Here is a 16,962-nt window from a genome sequence, read left to right as displayed (position 1 = left end):
TTTTTTGCAAAGATGTCAGATCAGTACAAACATCTCTACCAAAACAGAAAGTGTTCAAGGTATTAGAGGAGCACAATAACCGCAACTATACAAACCACTATTATTTTCCTCTTTTAAAGCAGGAAACAATTATTAATATTCATCAAAAAGTGACCATGAAGCATACAAAAAAGTGATGTAGAACAAGAATCTCGTATCAATCAACACAGGAGACCACAGAAGGACTCCTTCCAGCATATTTTAAATTAAAGTAGGTATTTCTCTAGTGTTTGGGAATCACAAAATGCCTGTCAACCAAAAAGGAACAAGACAAGAGGTTATGTGCCATGTTATACTCTACGAAATCAGGAATAGATATTACTGTCAAATAAAACAGGGTCTGGGGAAGAACATGCAAAAATATCCCTCAAATGGTGTAATGTTTTATACACCTCTTAACAGCTTGTTTGAGAATCCTCCTGTTACTTCCCAGCACACCGTGCTATTTAGCAGCATTTTTAGGCTTGTATGGGCAAGATGTTTATGTGGAAAAAACTTATTAGCAATCAGACCACTAGCGACTTCCATGGAAGAAAGAGTTAATTTTACCTGAGTATAATTAGATTCAGGTTCTCTTTTCTACCTCTTCCAGAATGGACAACAGTAAAAATACTAAAGATCTATATTAACACTGTAAACGTAAGCTGAAGTGGTATGGCGAGTTCTATTACATATCTGATGCTCCTGACTTGCTTTTAGTATGGAATATCAATCATATCTGTAGGGGTAAATTATTAAATCATGCATTTTTTCCACAATACAGAACGATGAGGGATGTTAGCAGACGTCCCAACTCCCCAGAAGTCAAAACATCATTCAAACACTTTGCAAGTGATTGCTGCTATATAAAAAAAGCAATTCTTCAGAATACCACCACCAGATCTGGTTTTCTAGTGCCACAAAATAAGCTAAGAATTTCCTATTTCTTTAGGACACATAAGACGACCTGAAGACTTTTATTTTCCTTTTGACATAGCATCTATAATAACAAGCGAGCATGTTCGGTACTCATATAACATACAGCTTTACACCTGGACATTTCATGATACAGAAGACATTGTTCTAGAAACTAAGGAAAAAATGGAGACGTATTAATCCAGATGTTTGGTAATATGATGCTTCTTATAAAAGCTGGCAGTCGGCAAAACCCAGCATTTTCAGAACTAAACCTCAAGTAAGCAATGACTTAGAGCAGGAAGTTACCCTGTCAAGGCTTACAGAATAGATTTCATCAACTACTTTGTCACAAACTGAAGTTACTTTCATACAGGTCTCATCACTGACTTTCAAGAACAAGTGTCTGAGCAACATCAGAAGAAAATCTACTTCTACATTTTATTCTATGTATTGAAATTCCGGTGCTTGCTTTCAATGTGGGGTAAATTAAACCATTGTTCAAAACCACAGACCAATGCAATATATATCAATAACAGATATGTATGCTGTAATTTTGATTTTTTTTTTTTTAAAAAACAAACTCCACACTTCTTGAGTAACAGTGAGGTATATTCAAATAACCAGTCAGACTTCATTCAAATGAATTAGACAACTTTTACTAAATGAAAAAACCTACATTTAAAATATGCATTTAAAACAAAATGGAATTAGAAAAGAGACTTAAATCCATTTTAAAGAACTTGCTCACTGTGTCAGAAATCAATATATCTCTTGCATTATATAATGTGCCAGTTCATAAAACGTAGGTTACCAGAATCCTCAATTTAACATTTTCAAAGACAATACTGAAGTCAAGAGTTTTACATCTACTGATGCACATTTAGAATGGTATAAATCTGAAGCCTTCCCCCATAGAATCTTACAAATTTGACAATATTCAATAAAAGCTTTTGTAGTTATATCCAGTAAGTATTGCATCCTAAAGCATCACAAATCTGTGCCTTTCGTTTATCCCACTATAAATTTTGTATCTTCTCTGTATCTTGCCATTTGCCAATGTTAACTCTTAAGAAAGGAGAGAACCGAAAAGAAGTACTGCATAACTCTTGATCATGTACAGAAATTATTGCTACTATAGTACACTACAAAGCAGAAGTCTATACAATAGTATATGAAATTTGATCATGAAAATCCAAAGGATATAATCTTTAGTGACATAAGCCTTACAATCATGTTGGACATTCCTACAGCATTTTCAGCTCACTACTAGGCAGCTAGCCTACTGTCCGTTGATCAACATCCGTTTAAACACACCATCTTATGGAAAAGAATGTCAGCTTTCAAAGGCTTAGCAAATAAGGATCTTCATGTTCTGTGGAACTATGTAAGATGAATTTTGATGCAGGTAGGGAGTTACCTGGAAGCTAAGCATGCCAAAGGTGTTTCATGCTAATAAAACTAAAGCCAAGGTACCACATAATCAAGTTACCAACTAATAGGCAATACCATTTTTGTCCTATCTAAGTTAAATGAAGTGCCACAGCACAGTGTAACCTCAATAATTTAAAATAGTGTAGTGCACAAATTCTTTGTGTGGCAGTTTAAGTTAAAAAGTCAAGACAGGTTTTTCTGTCTCAGTGTGTGTTGGCTAGCTGTCCAGTCTGGGCATTTTGGACTTAAGTTTGCCTTTTAATCACTACCATACTATAAACTTTGCATTATAATGGGGCACACATTTGGGCGGCATTATTATGAACAACAGGAGGCTGGGGGAGGATAAGAGATCAATGGCTGTTCTAAAAAGCCCCTTCCTTATTTCAATTTCAAAGAGAGCTGGGAAATAAGACTAGATACCATATTCGCATCATTCTAGCTACAAAATAACCAAAGTAAAAGCAATCAAGCAACAATAAGACCACATTACACAAATGGAACATCATGCTCTCATCTGGTTTAACTATTACATCAAGTTTTAACTGGGATGTTGGTCAACTTTAAAAACCGTGGTAAATGTGAATATGTAGTTGCAATAGTTTTTTCCTAATATTTTTTTTTTTACTCTATGCTGGATATTAGAACTTGGAGCTATACTTGTTACAATACAGTGTCGCACATCTTTCTACTAGAAAAAATTAATAAAGATCCTTTACCCGTCTCTTTAAGTTAAACGTGTGACATCATAAAGGGTGTCAAATGGCTGGATGGTTTTACAGTGCACACTTATTAGATACTGTAATATGGAGTTTTGTCCTTGACAGATCTGATGGTGTTTCTACATTATTCCTTTCTTCACCTCTTCTTCGGTGGATTAGCTGTGCGAGGTGGAGTGACTGGACGCCCAGAATTCAGTCCACCATACTGGTACTTGGCTTTCTTTTCAGATGGTTTCAATATCTTAGAGAAAATAAAGAAGTTCTTTTGAGTCAGTGACAACTAAGAACATTTCAAACACTGTTAAGCCAACATGAAATCTCATTCAGCAGGAACAACAGGAGTGAGGGTGATGGTGTGGGGAAATCACATCACAATCCTACAAATTTCTTAATCTTACATACAACAGTAATACTACTTCTAAATCCTTCTAGTTCTACCACTACATTGGGGTGGGAAGGGGAAAGAAAAGGGGCTGAAAACATGTCCAGGAAGGAGCAGGGATTAAAATCTGATCGGAGTAACCACACTAAAAGGCTCTCGATAGTCCACCAGTCTGCATCATTAGGTACTCTGACCACTAGGTATGACTAAAAAGAATCACCCAATTAAACTTTGAAACAAGCCTCTGAATAGAGGGAATAACTTAATATGCAGGAGTTTGGAAAACAGCAAATCCTATGGAGTTCTCTGGAGAACAGTTGGTTTGCAGTTCTAATTGTCCACAAGCACCAGCCTGCTGTGCAGCCCTTTCTGTAGCTCAAGTATATTATCCTAGACACACCATATGCACGTCAACAAGCAGACTAATTCAGTCCATATAGCCCAACACCTAAAGTAAAACTTAATGTACAAATATATCATACCTGAAAGGAACACATCAGAGTTTCATCCACACTCATCATGCCCCCTGCATTGTCAAACTCTCCACAATAATTTGGAGCCGAGAATAGGGTGACCAACTGCCGTTTAGCAAAGAATTCATATCCATCTTCAACCACCTGTTAACACCAGAGAAATCAATACAGCTCACAAAAGATAAATTTTGAAGAAAAAAAAAGCCAGTCTTGAGGCAAACAGGACTTACACTAAAGAGGTATTTTATGTCTTGGCTTTCAGACAGGACAGGTTCAGTCATTTTGTCTTATCTGAACACTGAATGCCAAATCAGGTAGCTTAACCTGTCTGACACTCCAACATTAAATATGCATCAGCTTGACTGTTCAATATTATCATACCTGAAGTCCAATTTTGCACCGCCAGTTAAGGATTCCCAGCATTTTATGGTTTATACGCAGAATTTGGATGTCTGACCTATTAGTTCAGAGCACACAAGGTCCAGATACCATCTTTGCTGCAACTGTAACCATTAAGTTTCACTTACACTGGTTTTGATAGTACAAACCTCAAGTGTAGGCTTTTTTTTTTATAATTTTGATGCTCTAAAAGTGGGTCTGCCACATTTTCTGAGAGCATAATTCACCTTTAAAATCGTGCAAGTAGTATGATGCATCATCTAAGGATGTTCCCTCTTCCCCAAAATAGAAGCCTGTAGTAAGACTAGTGCACCAACTGCTCACCCTCACCTCAGTCCAATCACCACAGTCTTTTGTAAGATGTCATATTTCTATTATAAAGAACTGAAGTGACTACATGAATACAGGAAATTGGTAGCAATCTTGATCAGCAGTTAAGAAATCTTGATATCCATTCCACACACTGACTAATCTTCTAATGTTTTAGCAATAAAATTGCAAGGAGAAATACTTAAGTGTTCTGATAGTATAGCCAAGCCTAACCATGACACAGAATAAAACACCTATTTTTATTTCACAGCAGAAGAGATCTTTTAAAATTGACTAAATAATGAAACTGAAATGTTATACAGGAATTTGAAACCTGATGTCCACCTAACTAGGGCACTTGCTTAAAGTAACTTAAAAACTACAAAAAAGTGTATTTAAAGATTGACAATGCCAAAAATAACATTGCTTTCTGCACATTTCAGCAGGTCAAACAATCTATGCCAAAGTACTCTACATAACCAAAATGAAGGCAGCAGTGAAAGCTTTTATGTACAGACTTGTTTGTAGAAACATTCGAAGTGAAGCAGAGATAGTTTAAGCCACAACTATCAGAGAACTGACTACTACTGAAATGCAAGAACTCTGAAACTTCAGCGTAAATCTTGAATTCAAGACACTTTGCCACTTTAAACCTGGACACTTTACCTCGGACATTCATATACAACAGTCAACAGACAATACAGAAGAAAGATCAACGGGGAAATCTAGTGTTAGTATTTTACTTCACTGACGTTAGACACTCAGTTCAATATGAGTCAACAGAAGAATACAGCCCTATAGTCCCTTTATTAGGAATATTTTTTTCCTGTAAGTAACCCAATGCAAAGTTTCAAATATATCCTACTGGTAAGCAGCACCAAAGAGGCAGAAAGTCTAGGAGAGGTTTTAAGAAGTAACAGCAGCATAATTCATACCTGGTGAGCTCGACAGATCAAATCCAGATCATGACGATTCAGAAATTTACTGACAACATCAGCACCAAAAGTGAAAGAGACCCCACGATCATTTTCACCCCAACCTTGCACATCTTTGTCTGGGTCAGACCACAGCAGGTCACACAGCAAGCCTTTGAAAGATAATACAAGTGAAGATGCTAGTCTTAGGACGTATAATTCTATAATGTAAAATAGTTTTATTGTAATTACCAGAGCAGCTCTCCTAAAGAAAATAAGCCTTAGCAACAAAATCAGCAACACAAACTGCAACTCAGACAAAAGATATGATCTGCTTAAGTCTGGACATTTTTTTCCCCCCTCACCACTTTACCTTGAGATAAAACAAGCCAGAGCCAAACAGTTCTCTGAAATAATATTTAATTGTAATATTCAGCATGTTCACAGTCAGCATTTGAGGAGTTTAAAAATACTGCAGTAGGTGCATTTTAAAAGACAACCATCAATTTCACAGCTCACCAAGAAAGCTTAGTTTGAAAGCTGCAGCAAATTTTAAAATCGTATGCAAGGCCAGCCATAAATACAGCAAATAAACTTGTACCACAAGCTTCTGAATATGGAACAGCTTTGATTCTTATCTTTCTTACCATATGTGAAGAACCTTTATGTGACTAAATCAAAATTTAAGGTGGCAAAATTCTGCTACATTGTTTCAGGTAGCACTTTCAGTTTGCTTGGACTCCTGTTGACTTCAAAAAGCCTCACACTAACTAGTCTGGAATCTGAATTAGAACAATAAACCCCTCTGGCGTTTTAGCACTGGTCAAGATCTTTTTTCTGCTGCCAACAAAAGGTCAGCTAACTCTGGAGTTAAAACTGAGTACTAAAAAAATTTCTCTAGATCAATTTTAACACCTTTATACATAGAACTTTCAAAGAGTTTTCACATGAGAAAGAAGCAGGCCAGTTCAACTACAACGCAAGCAAACCAAAAAGCATTCAAAGTGTATTCCAGTCTTCCATGAAACTAATCTTTCTTCACCTGTGATGACTAACCCTTAGGCATTTAAATACTTAAGAGCATTGTTTCACAACATGAAAGGGATGCCAGCAGGCTCCATTATCTGGCACTCAGAAGTTCAATTTACAATTATGTCTGGTTATTTGCTAAACAAAATATTGAAGACACTATTTCTTAAATAACAGATCCTTCAAGTTGTAATCAAAACTGATGTCTGAAACCTACTGTGCAACTAGCCCATTCTGTATTTAGATATAGATATAAATGGTCTTTGGTGCCAGTCACAGTTCCTCTCTAGCAAAGGCTAAGATTTTATTTGCTTTTAGAAGACAAAGAACAGAGCAAGTTCAATGCCATTTTAGATAAGCTATCTATCTAGGAAAAAAACCTACTGAATACAGACAGCATATGACCAAAACTTACTTTACTGAAATTTAGTTCTATATTGAATAACATGTTTTTCAAAACAGAACTGTTGCATTGCAATCCCTAACAGTTTCTTATAATGAATTTCCAACTACTGACAAAAGCTGCTTGTCTCAGCTGCTTAGGGAGCGCTTCCTCTTCTATTCTCTCCCCAAAATCAAATAATCTTTAGGGTTATACACAGCAATAGGCAAATCTGTCCCACAATCTTTAGCAGTGGTGTAACAGAACCCTGCAACAAGACTGTCTAAACGAAGCTATGCTGCCCAAGTAGGTTTGTATTTTAACATGCAGTGTCTACCATTGCAATATCTTAGGTTGACCAGGAGTGCATCATAACCAGCTGATACGAGGCATTCGAGATTACACAGAAGAGGGAGTTACAGTTTCCCAATAAGCAAATGGTTTGCAACGCTGACCAAAACACATCATTTATACCTTGGCCTCACAAAATGCAATTACTTTAACAATTACCAAAGCTAAGTGATTTAAGTTGGAATAGAGTCAGATTTGAGCAAACAGCTTCCAAACCCCATAAAAATGCCACCGAAATAAAAGGTCTTTAAATTGCAGTTGAGGTTGAAAAGGTTCTTCTTCATCACGCTAGAAGAAACCATCATAAGGATCTAATCTTCTCAGCACAAGTTACACAAACATCTACCAAGAACTTCTGTATCAACACAAACATTCACTAAGTGACATCCCTTCACAAACGGAGAGCTTTTAAGGACTTGTAGCTTTCACAGAAGTGAGACCACTTCAGTTTCTTTTTCACTTTTCCACAAGATTACTTCCATTCTGTAATACTGGTCACCTTAAGTAGTTCCAAAAGGCCAAGATCTATGTGACTGTACCATATGCAATCATGCCTCTGATGGGACATTTCATTTTTCCTCTGCTGGTAAACATCCAGCTATTGCTTCTGAAAGCAAAATTAAGACTGCAAACCACTCTGTAGATCAAAAGCCTTTTTTAAAAATCTCTATGCTTATTTTTAGGAGGTACTAAGAATACATACGATTTCAGTGGAGTATCCATGGAAACCAGAACTACATTCTGCAAGGGCATTCCTGAAGTGGGGGTGGCTCAAGCAGTAGTAATAGCCTGTTGAATAGAACTACCTTTTCTGAGAGCTCTGATAAATGTAAAGATTGACTTGTTTGTACTGACATTTATTTGGTTATGCACTGAGTGAATAAGTAGCATAAAAGGAAGAATAATGTAGTAATTTATACTACAGAAACACTCATTCAGCAGTCTAGTAATGCTTCTGGGTGTCAAGTGTGTATATACCAGCTTGTAAAGAAATGTTGTTGTTTAAGGGACAGTACATATATTAATGGTAGTCCCTGAATTATTCCTGTGCATCAGCACTGAGGAACACTGCAGAAGTAGAATTCTTTTATTCAGAGGTTAAACTGTAATTGTAATTTATGTTTTAAAAAAGGTTTAGATGTGATATCTCCTCTGAAAGTTAATTTCAGACCACTGTTGAAATCAACACTTTAAAAAAATATTCCATTCCACTGCCTGACAGTCTTTTCAATCTATTAGTAACAAAATTTGGAATAAATGGGACACTGAGGAAGATGATTAATTAAACCATTCAAAAGATTATTGTACAGAAAGCACTGGCCATTTGCATCCAACATCTTTATACAAAGTATTAATGTATTATAAGAAAATTTCAGGACTAGCACATTGATACAAGCAATTGAAATCGCAACTGCAGTGAAGTAGGAGCTATATTTTACAAATTTAGAGAGGAAGGAGATATGACCCCACGTAAAGAGAAGCCCAAACACTTTAAATAATATTCAGCAAGCTTTAAACAGTTATGTTCTCTGATAGACTAAAAGGTTTGGGTGTGCCTAACCAAAGCAAGAAAAAGAACTAGCTGTTCAGTTTCATTTGACCTTTCACTAGGTTTCTAAGTTTGTTTTAAGGCAAACTTGTGGATAATGTATTCAAGCTTGGATAATGTATCCTACTCTTATGACAAGCAACAACATGGGCTATAGCCTCTAACGTATCAGATAACTTAGCCATCATGAGCAACAAGACTCACGCCCTACACAGACGTCAAAGAATACTGTACTATGGACAGAGGTTGTGTTAAGTCACAGCATTGCCTGTACAGAAATTGATTAAACATGTTTCATTTTTAAGACCTACTTACAGTAAGTTCCATGTAACTCACCTGTGTCAGGAACATCTGTAGGTCTCATAATTCTCCGGATCTGCTCCATTGACTGGAGATCTGGAGACAGTCCTGTAAGTACAAGAAAACAAGTGACTTATCTATGTATTTTACCTGTAACAAGGGTTCCTGAGAACACACAATTAGAGGTTCAAAGTCATACAGCAGCCATTGTTTCCACTGCAATATAAACAAAAGATAGTTTGCTATAAGACAATTAAGCTCCTGAACAGAGGGACAGAAAATAATGCAAATTAAATTAGCAAGGGGTTTTAATTGTTTTCCTACCATCTTTTTAGCTACATAGCACAGAACTCTACAGTTAACTATGTTCTCTTAAACAGGTTCCTAGAGAGAACCAGTGAAGGACAGCATTTCAATTATCTAACACAATTAAATTGGGTGCAGGTGACCTTTACAACCACCTTACTTTATAAAAGCTAGAGGAAAATCCCCTGCCCAGCTTTGAAAGACCACAGCCTGCAGGTGTGACTGGAATCATGTCACATCTCTTTATTTCAGTGTTTTACCACATACCAGCTGAGCAGCGATCACTGGATGCTGTAAACAAATACTAGACAGAAATTGCAATACATAAGGAACACAGAGGTAGTCATCTACTATAGCTCAGCTGCTTAGTCACTTATAAAACCATAGTACCTTGATTACCCAAAATATCATTTATCACAGACATAGCTCTCTTTGTATAGCTTTGCCATATTAACATGCAATTACAGCCAAAACATGGGATTCCAAAGCCACCCTTTGAACAGTTTAAGTACAAACTCTAGAGCTTTTCTACTTGAGCATACAGAGATGAAAAGGAGCCTACCAGATGCTCTAGCATCTTAACACATCCTTAAATAAGGGTCCTGAAGTGACTTAAATAACTTAGGCCAAGATTACCTAATTAAGAAAGTTGCAAATTTGGAAATAGAGCATGATGACATAATTTGTGATGAAACTTATTTCATATTATCAAGCCTTATCCATTTGACTTGGTCAAGAACTTTGAACATGATGGAAGAAAACCTGCCATTGGAAAGGAATCACCGCATAAAATAATTTCAACTGACATCAGAGTTTGCACAGTGGCAATGTACGTGTTACAGGAGCAATGACTCCAATGCATTTGATATAAAGACTCGAAGAACTTCGAGTATTAAGATTTTAGACTTCTGTTGAAGCTGTCCTGTGATAAAAGTCTTCTACCCTCATCAGCTTGTTAAGGGTGTCTTCACAACATTACCTTGAGGTTGTGAAGGATGGCAGAAATCTTACATTAAATAGCGTATCAAAGGAGTTTTAGTCAAGTCTACTTACACAACAATACAGGGATACTAATATAAATACAAATAGATAATCAGCTTTTAAAACTTTGACCAACCTACTACTTCCCCTTCCCCAAGACCTGATCTATTTGCATGCAGAGTACATAAGCACAAAGGCATGTGGATTCTACTGATTCTACTCAGCACCACACCCCAGAGATAGCAATGGACAATCTCAGTGAAACAAGCAGTTTGTGACATTCTATGAGGTTACAGCTCTCAGCGTTTCAGGTTGCACCCAAAACATTAAGTTCTTTAAAATATATTATTACCAACCATGTCTTAACCCTGTAGCTGTTAATTTTTCTGCTATTTCACACCACTTTAAAACAGCAAACCCCCACAAAACCGCCTGCATGTTTGTAGACCCCTTTGTAACCACCCAAGAGGTCTTCTTTTCCCAAATATCTTCCTAACTCTCCCTGCACAAAAAGAAACAGCTAATGTCTCAAATTCAGATCTACAGACAAAAACTGTAGATGATCAGCATTAAATCAAGGAAATAAGAACACAGGCTACTGCAGTTCATTGTCAAGCTGCTACTACTAGTGACTGCTACAACCTACTGAGTACTGAAAGAAAACTGAAAAGTACATATTTGAATTAAGTTGTCTTGTCACATAATGACAGTTAAGCACAGAAAAAGGATCTTTCAGTATACTATCTTCTCAAAACGTAAGAGCAGCACCCCTTCCCTAAAGGAAAACAGAAAATGAATTGTCATTATTCCTGGCAGACTCATCAACTCCAGACTCTAGATTTGAACTACTCCCTGATGAGGTGGAATTGGTAAAGTAAGAGTAACTGTTACTTATTTTTATAGTGTAATCCAGGAAGATCCGCAGGTCTCTTTGGATACTATGTAAGATTATCAAGTAGACTTCACCTTCAACATACACTTCATTGTCACTAATGTCACAAGAACAACAGAATTACAGAGCTTGAAAGTACTGCATAAATCCAGTATTCTACTAAACTAACATGACTTCCGTCTCAGAGGTTAAAGCCAACGTGATAAGACCAAGTGTTCCATCAATATGACACTACAACATGGACTTAATTTATAGAGACTTGAAAGTAATCACATAAGGTCTCTAGAACTAGAGAGGGGTGTCACATATAAGAGGAGAATACTGTACAGCATACAAAGCAGAGCAAAGAGAGCAGTAGGGAATGGTTATGGAATAAGCTTTAATGAAGCAAGATAAAGAGCAAAGTCAGAAGTCGAGAGGAGAGCCTTAAGAAAAGGCCAAAATATGACCTGCATGAGCAACGTGGAAAGACAGGGAAGAGAGAGAGGTAGGTCTTGGGAAGGATACAATGAAAGATCCTTTCAGCGGCATGAACATTTGAAGACAAGGATGGCAAAAGAGGTTTGATTTATATTGTGAGATAGAGAACTCAAACCAGCAGATGCCCAGAAAAGTCTAGGTAAAAAAAAATCTGACTGAGGATTTTAAGCTATTGTAGATAGCCTACTGGGGTAAGTTAGGTGCCTTTTGTTTTACTATGTTATGCGGTTTTGCAAAGTTTTATTATATATCCCAGAGGACAATATTTTAAAAATAAACTATGCAAAAATGCGCAATATAGTAAAAAAGGCACCTACCTTATATCTACATGCTAGCTTCAACCTCCAGCAGAGTTGAATGGTTTATGTTGCTGCCTCAGTGTTTATTATAGTAGTAACATCATGAAAAGGCGTTGACAGTCCATGACTTCATGGGATCTGGAATGCAGCTTGGATAGGATTGGAGAAGAGCGGAAAAAGGGCAAGACTTATGTGCTGAATGTCCACTTTCATTTATTAGGAGCACACAGCGCATTTAGTAATCTTTTCACTTTATTTCACAGCTGCAGATCAGTTGCGAGTGATAGTCATTTCAGTTACAGATGAAGCCTGTACAAGTTTAAGGGACAATTAGCATTCAATAAAGTAAATACTGCTTTTCATAACAGGATCCTTAAAGCATACTATGCACAGAAGTTCTCCTATTGATAAAAACCAAAAGATTAATCCCCAAGATATTATAATATGTTTATAATAAAGCTTTATTTTTTTTCCTTGAAAAATACCTTTCTAGGCTTCTTGCTCATAAGTCAGGTCTCAAGCACATATACACACAAAACTATTGGATTTGTCATAGAACATAGCATTCTACTCTACCTGCTAAGCTTCCTTGATTACCTCCTACCACCCATCTAAGCTTGTTTGCCTCAAACACCACAGTATTTTGTCACTGTTCATTCTCTGCTGTTTCCCAAATAAAACAAAATTTGAAAAAGTGTAATGATAGTAAAAGAATAATTCCTCTGCCAGCTTTTTTGAAATCAAATTTATTACACAGCTTTAGCCACTGATAAGCAGCTACCTTGGTGCAGAAGTGATTTTGTATCTCACATTCTAAAAATTATGAGATCTAGCCCATAAAATAGGTACCAGTTCTTAAGAAAAAAAGATGACAACACACCACACTGACTGCAAATGAGATGAAAAGATGACCTGTGAGAAAACAAGTACTTTAATATGTCCATGCTACCTGGAGACTGTCAGATTCAGCTCTCTATCACTGCATTAATTCTGTATTTAGATAGATGACAATACCTCAGAGCATATAATGCTAACACTCTAATAGCTTATACTAGCAGGCACTGAAGGCAGAAGCTTTTAATACAAGATGCAAGAAGAGCCAGAATCATTTCTACAGAACATTCCATACAGGCAGAGCTCTTGCAGAGGTACCTGTAATTAAAGGCAGGATGACAGCCTTCAATACAACCTCACAAAGTCTGGAAAAGTCTGCTCAGGAATTCTGGGTGCACGCTATTTCTAATTCCAAATGGACTTGTTCAGTCAAACTAGAGGTTCCTGCAGTGCTCTCACTTCCACTGATCTCCAATTACCTCACTGACAATGCAGGTGTGACACCCACCACACCATCTGGATCACTCAGTGCAAGGCATCAAGTTGCTTATTAACAGAGGTAGTTGCAAAGACCGCTGCAAAAAGACAGGACAGCTCTTACAAGTAATTTAAAATTGTTGCTAACTGTTTGACTCTGCAAGGTCCTGAAAACCTGTGAGCATCATTGCCTGTAAAAATATGGGGAGTCCCCTTCTACGAAGAAGAGTGCTGAAGTAAGTTCCAGTATTCAGACAAGTCACCTGCCTCAGTCAGATCAACATCAAACACTTTTTTCACTACAAGAACGCGGTAGCACTGGGACAGGTGCCCATAGCATGCAGATTTTTTCCAATAGTGAAGGTTTTATGGACTCGGAGCAAGCCATGGCTGACCTGCTTGAACATTAACAAATATCTTCAAGCATCAGGCTTAACCATGTGACCTCAGAGGTCCCTTCCACCAACATCTTATGAAACCAGCTAAAGAGGCCAAGACTATAGAGCTGGGGTTACCTGTGAAAGTTATTCTTTCAATTCACTGCTAGGGATGCTAATGTTAGCTAAGGCTGCACCGATAGAGGGTAACAGCAAAAAGTCATGTGGCAAATCATCAAGAATTCTAGCATTCAGTATCCTTCACAGAGCCATACGGATGCTGAATAGATGCACTTGCCCCTCCCTCAGGCAAAGGGCCATGTGTATCAGGTAAGGATGACATCCACCTGTTGCCGGGTGCACAGACAAGCACAAGGTGTAACAGCAGCCTCACAGTCTCCAGCTAAATATCAGGTATGCACATCCACACCCCATTTGGTATAGCATTAACCCAAAGATCAGTTTAGACACAGCCTTTAAAAGCAGTTGTCAGCTTACCTCCATGACAACAGAAGATCTTCTCATCCACAATGGCTGCAATAGGCAGACAGTTAAAACAGTCTGTGAAGGTCTTCCACAGCTTAATGTTAAATCTCCGCTTGCCTACAAGAACAGCATGCCACATTAGGAAGAGAAGTTTTTTTTCTTAAAGCCAACCTGCAATACCTATCACAACCTGACCAAAAATGCTAGCAAACTGTCTTCACAGGGCTTTATTTCTGTCAGTGTACTTAGGTTTCAGTCTCCTGCAACAGCATTTCAAGGACATCAGAAGAGCAAATAATAATTCTCTAGAGTGACTTTAACCTTGGTTTGAATTGATCTTTTAGAAAATGTCAAAGCAAGTTCACAGAATATTGAAATCCTTGCAGTACAAGAGTCACTACTAGAAGCATCTCCAAAACACAGTATTAGTCTGTTACAGTCTTTCAAAAGAAATAGGTTTTGCTTACATTCATCATAGAATCCATAGATCCGATTGATGCTAGCACACTCGTGATTTCCTCTTAAGAGAAAGAAGTTTTCTGGGTACTTGATTTTATATGCCAGTAATAGGCAAATTGTTTCCAGAGACTGTTTGCCTCTGTCTACATAATCTCCAAGGAAAAGATAATTAGCTTCCGGTGGGAATCCTCCATATTCAAATAATCGAAGCAAGTCTGTATACTGACCATGAATATCACCTGAATGAGAAAATGTTTACCAAGGATTAGTGCAACAACATAAGGAGTACACAAATCAAGAACGTAAGTCAGCTAATCACTTTATTAATTAATCTTAAAAAAGCATTAATATTTCCTTTAAAAACAGACTGGCAATAGGTATCAGAAAGGTGAAAATCATGTTAATATTACAAATTGAAGTCCTCACTAAATGTAAATAACCCACAGTATTTGCAAAACTGCTGTGTCAGTTATGAAGCCAATCTGAAAACCAAAAGCTACAGAAGTTTTCACAATTAAGCATAAGCTTTCTAACCAAGCTCTAATTTGTTCAAATTAAAACAAGGTCACAAAGACAACCTCTAATTGAACAGTTACACAGCCAGGAAGCCAATATTAAGAAAAAAGTCAATTATTTACTGCAAAATCCATCAGTAATGAATGCAGATAGACCAGAGAGAAACTGAACATTGTACTGGCAGAGAGCACTTCAAAGGTGAACTGCTTGTCCTCCCATAACAGCACTGTACTAAGATTCCCATTCCCCAGCATTTAGGGTAACTCTTCCTTCGATGCAATTATTCATATAAGAACAATACAGAGACTCAAAGACTGATATCCCTTACAAGATATTCAACAATGCAGGTATATCTTAGGAAAAATAACTGTCATGTTACTCATCACAATGCCAGCTTTAAAATTAAGCTGACTTCCCATGGAACAGTTGTGTGGCAATTACAATACCACAGTGTATCATATCAGCCTAGCAAAAGCTAACTGCCCATAAGATCAAAGATACCAAAGCTGCTCTACAGTAACCTGTAGAATACATGAGCTGTATTCCAACTGACTGTGGAATTCATTACCAAAGTGACTGAATGCAAAAAAGCTATGCAACAAACCTTCAGCACAAGCTGTATGTTGTTTAAATTTAATACCTCCTGGTCCCTTACACTAAGCATTCTATAAATGCATTTTCATTTTTGCTGCTTGTTCAGTGGCAAAATCCCAATTTTGTTAAGCACAGCTATTCTCCAGTAGAGAGTTAGATACTACGGCCTTAAAGGAAAAAACCCAACATACATATCTCTACAACTTTTTCCATAATCTTAAAAAAGGTTCCTAAACCTGTATGCTCTCCAGTTCAATTCTTAAAGCATAGATAGGTAAGAGTACATAGCTATATTCCTCTTTACTCTGTCAGAAGGGCAACACTTCCTCCTTTAGGCAGCATTCTTCCGTAACTACTTCTCACTCAGGAATAAGAATAATTTCCCAATTTTCTCCTAATAATGGGGAACCCTATCCACTACCCAATTCCAGACACAATCTGAAGTTTCACTGGCTAGAATAATTTTCACATATGTTGCAACAAGAACTATTCCTATTCTACTTGATATTTAGAAATCTCCAGGTCACAACCAGAAGAAAGCATAGAAGACTCATCAACAAGTCATTGCTATGCTGAGTCTAGTACTCCAGAACTACACTATCAATACACCCCCCCGACTTCACTACCACCAGAATTAACTGCCAAGTAAACATACTACAGAAAGATTATTATAATTGTGTTCATTGTCTAGAACTACTTTCAGTTACACTATGAGCCAGAGGGGCCAAAGCACTTAAAGAGTAATGGAATATTTTATAGAAAAAATTTTGTAAAGGGACCATAGCATTTATTATTCTATTCAAGGCACTTGGCATTTTAAAATACAGCTTTATATGTGCACAACTTGAAGTCTACCAGATACAAAGCCTTACAGTAAAAACTGCACCTATTTTAAAATGGACGTTTACATAAGAATGTCTTTCATCTTACATTAAAACACAGCTATTCAAGATGTAAAAGCTTATTTTGAACTGACTTGATTATATGACAAGACAATCCTACAATGGTTCCTTAGGCATTGCCTGAACACACTAAAATAGTAGTTCAAAGCAGTACAGTTGCATATTTTGCTTTTGGTGAAAGT

General features: G+C 37.1%; 1 protein-coding gene across 1 annotated transcript in view; it reads right to left on the bottom strand.

Moving 5' to 3' along the window:
- Nucleotides 1–1,570: 1,570 nt before the first annotated feature.
- Nucleotides 1,571–16,962, bottom strand: part of PPP1CB (protein phosphatase 1 catalytic subunit beta) — a 29,777-nt gene continuing 14,385 nt past the window's right edge. Inside the window, exons 3-8 of the mRNA XM_074863520.1 lie at nt 14,777–15,007; nt 14,322–14,426; nt 9,214–9,285; nt 5,588–5,739; nt 3,954–4,088; nt 1,571–3,330 (exon numbers count right to left, since the gene is read on the bottom strand). Of these exons, the coding sequence (XP_074719621.1) occupies nt 3,226–3,330; nt 3,954–4,088; nt 5,588–5,739; nt 9,214–9,285; nt 14,322–14,426; nt 14,777–15,007 (800 nt within the window). The 3' untranslated portion in view covers nt 1,571–3,225. The remainder of the gene's footprint in view (nt 3,331–3,953; nt 4,089–5,587; nt 5,740–9,213; nt 9,286–14,321; nt 14,427–14,776; nt 15,008–16,962) is intronic.

This window comes from Strix uralensis, chromosome 3 (assembly GCF_047716275.1).
Source record: "Strix uralensis isolate ZFMK-TIS-50842 chromosome 3, bStrUra1, whole genome shotgun sequence".
In the NCBI taxonomy this organism is placed as follows: Eukaryota; Metazoa; Chordata; class Aves; order Strigiformes; family Strigidae; genus Strix; species Strix uralensis.
Note: the sequence above shows the minus strand (reverse complement) of the source record. Positions and strands in the feature narration are given on the sequence as shown.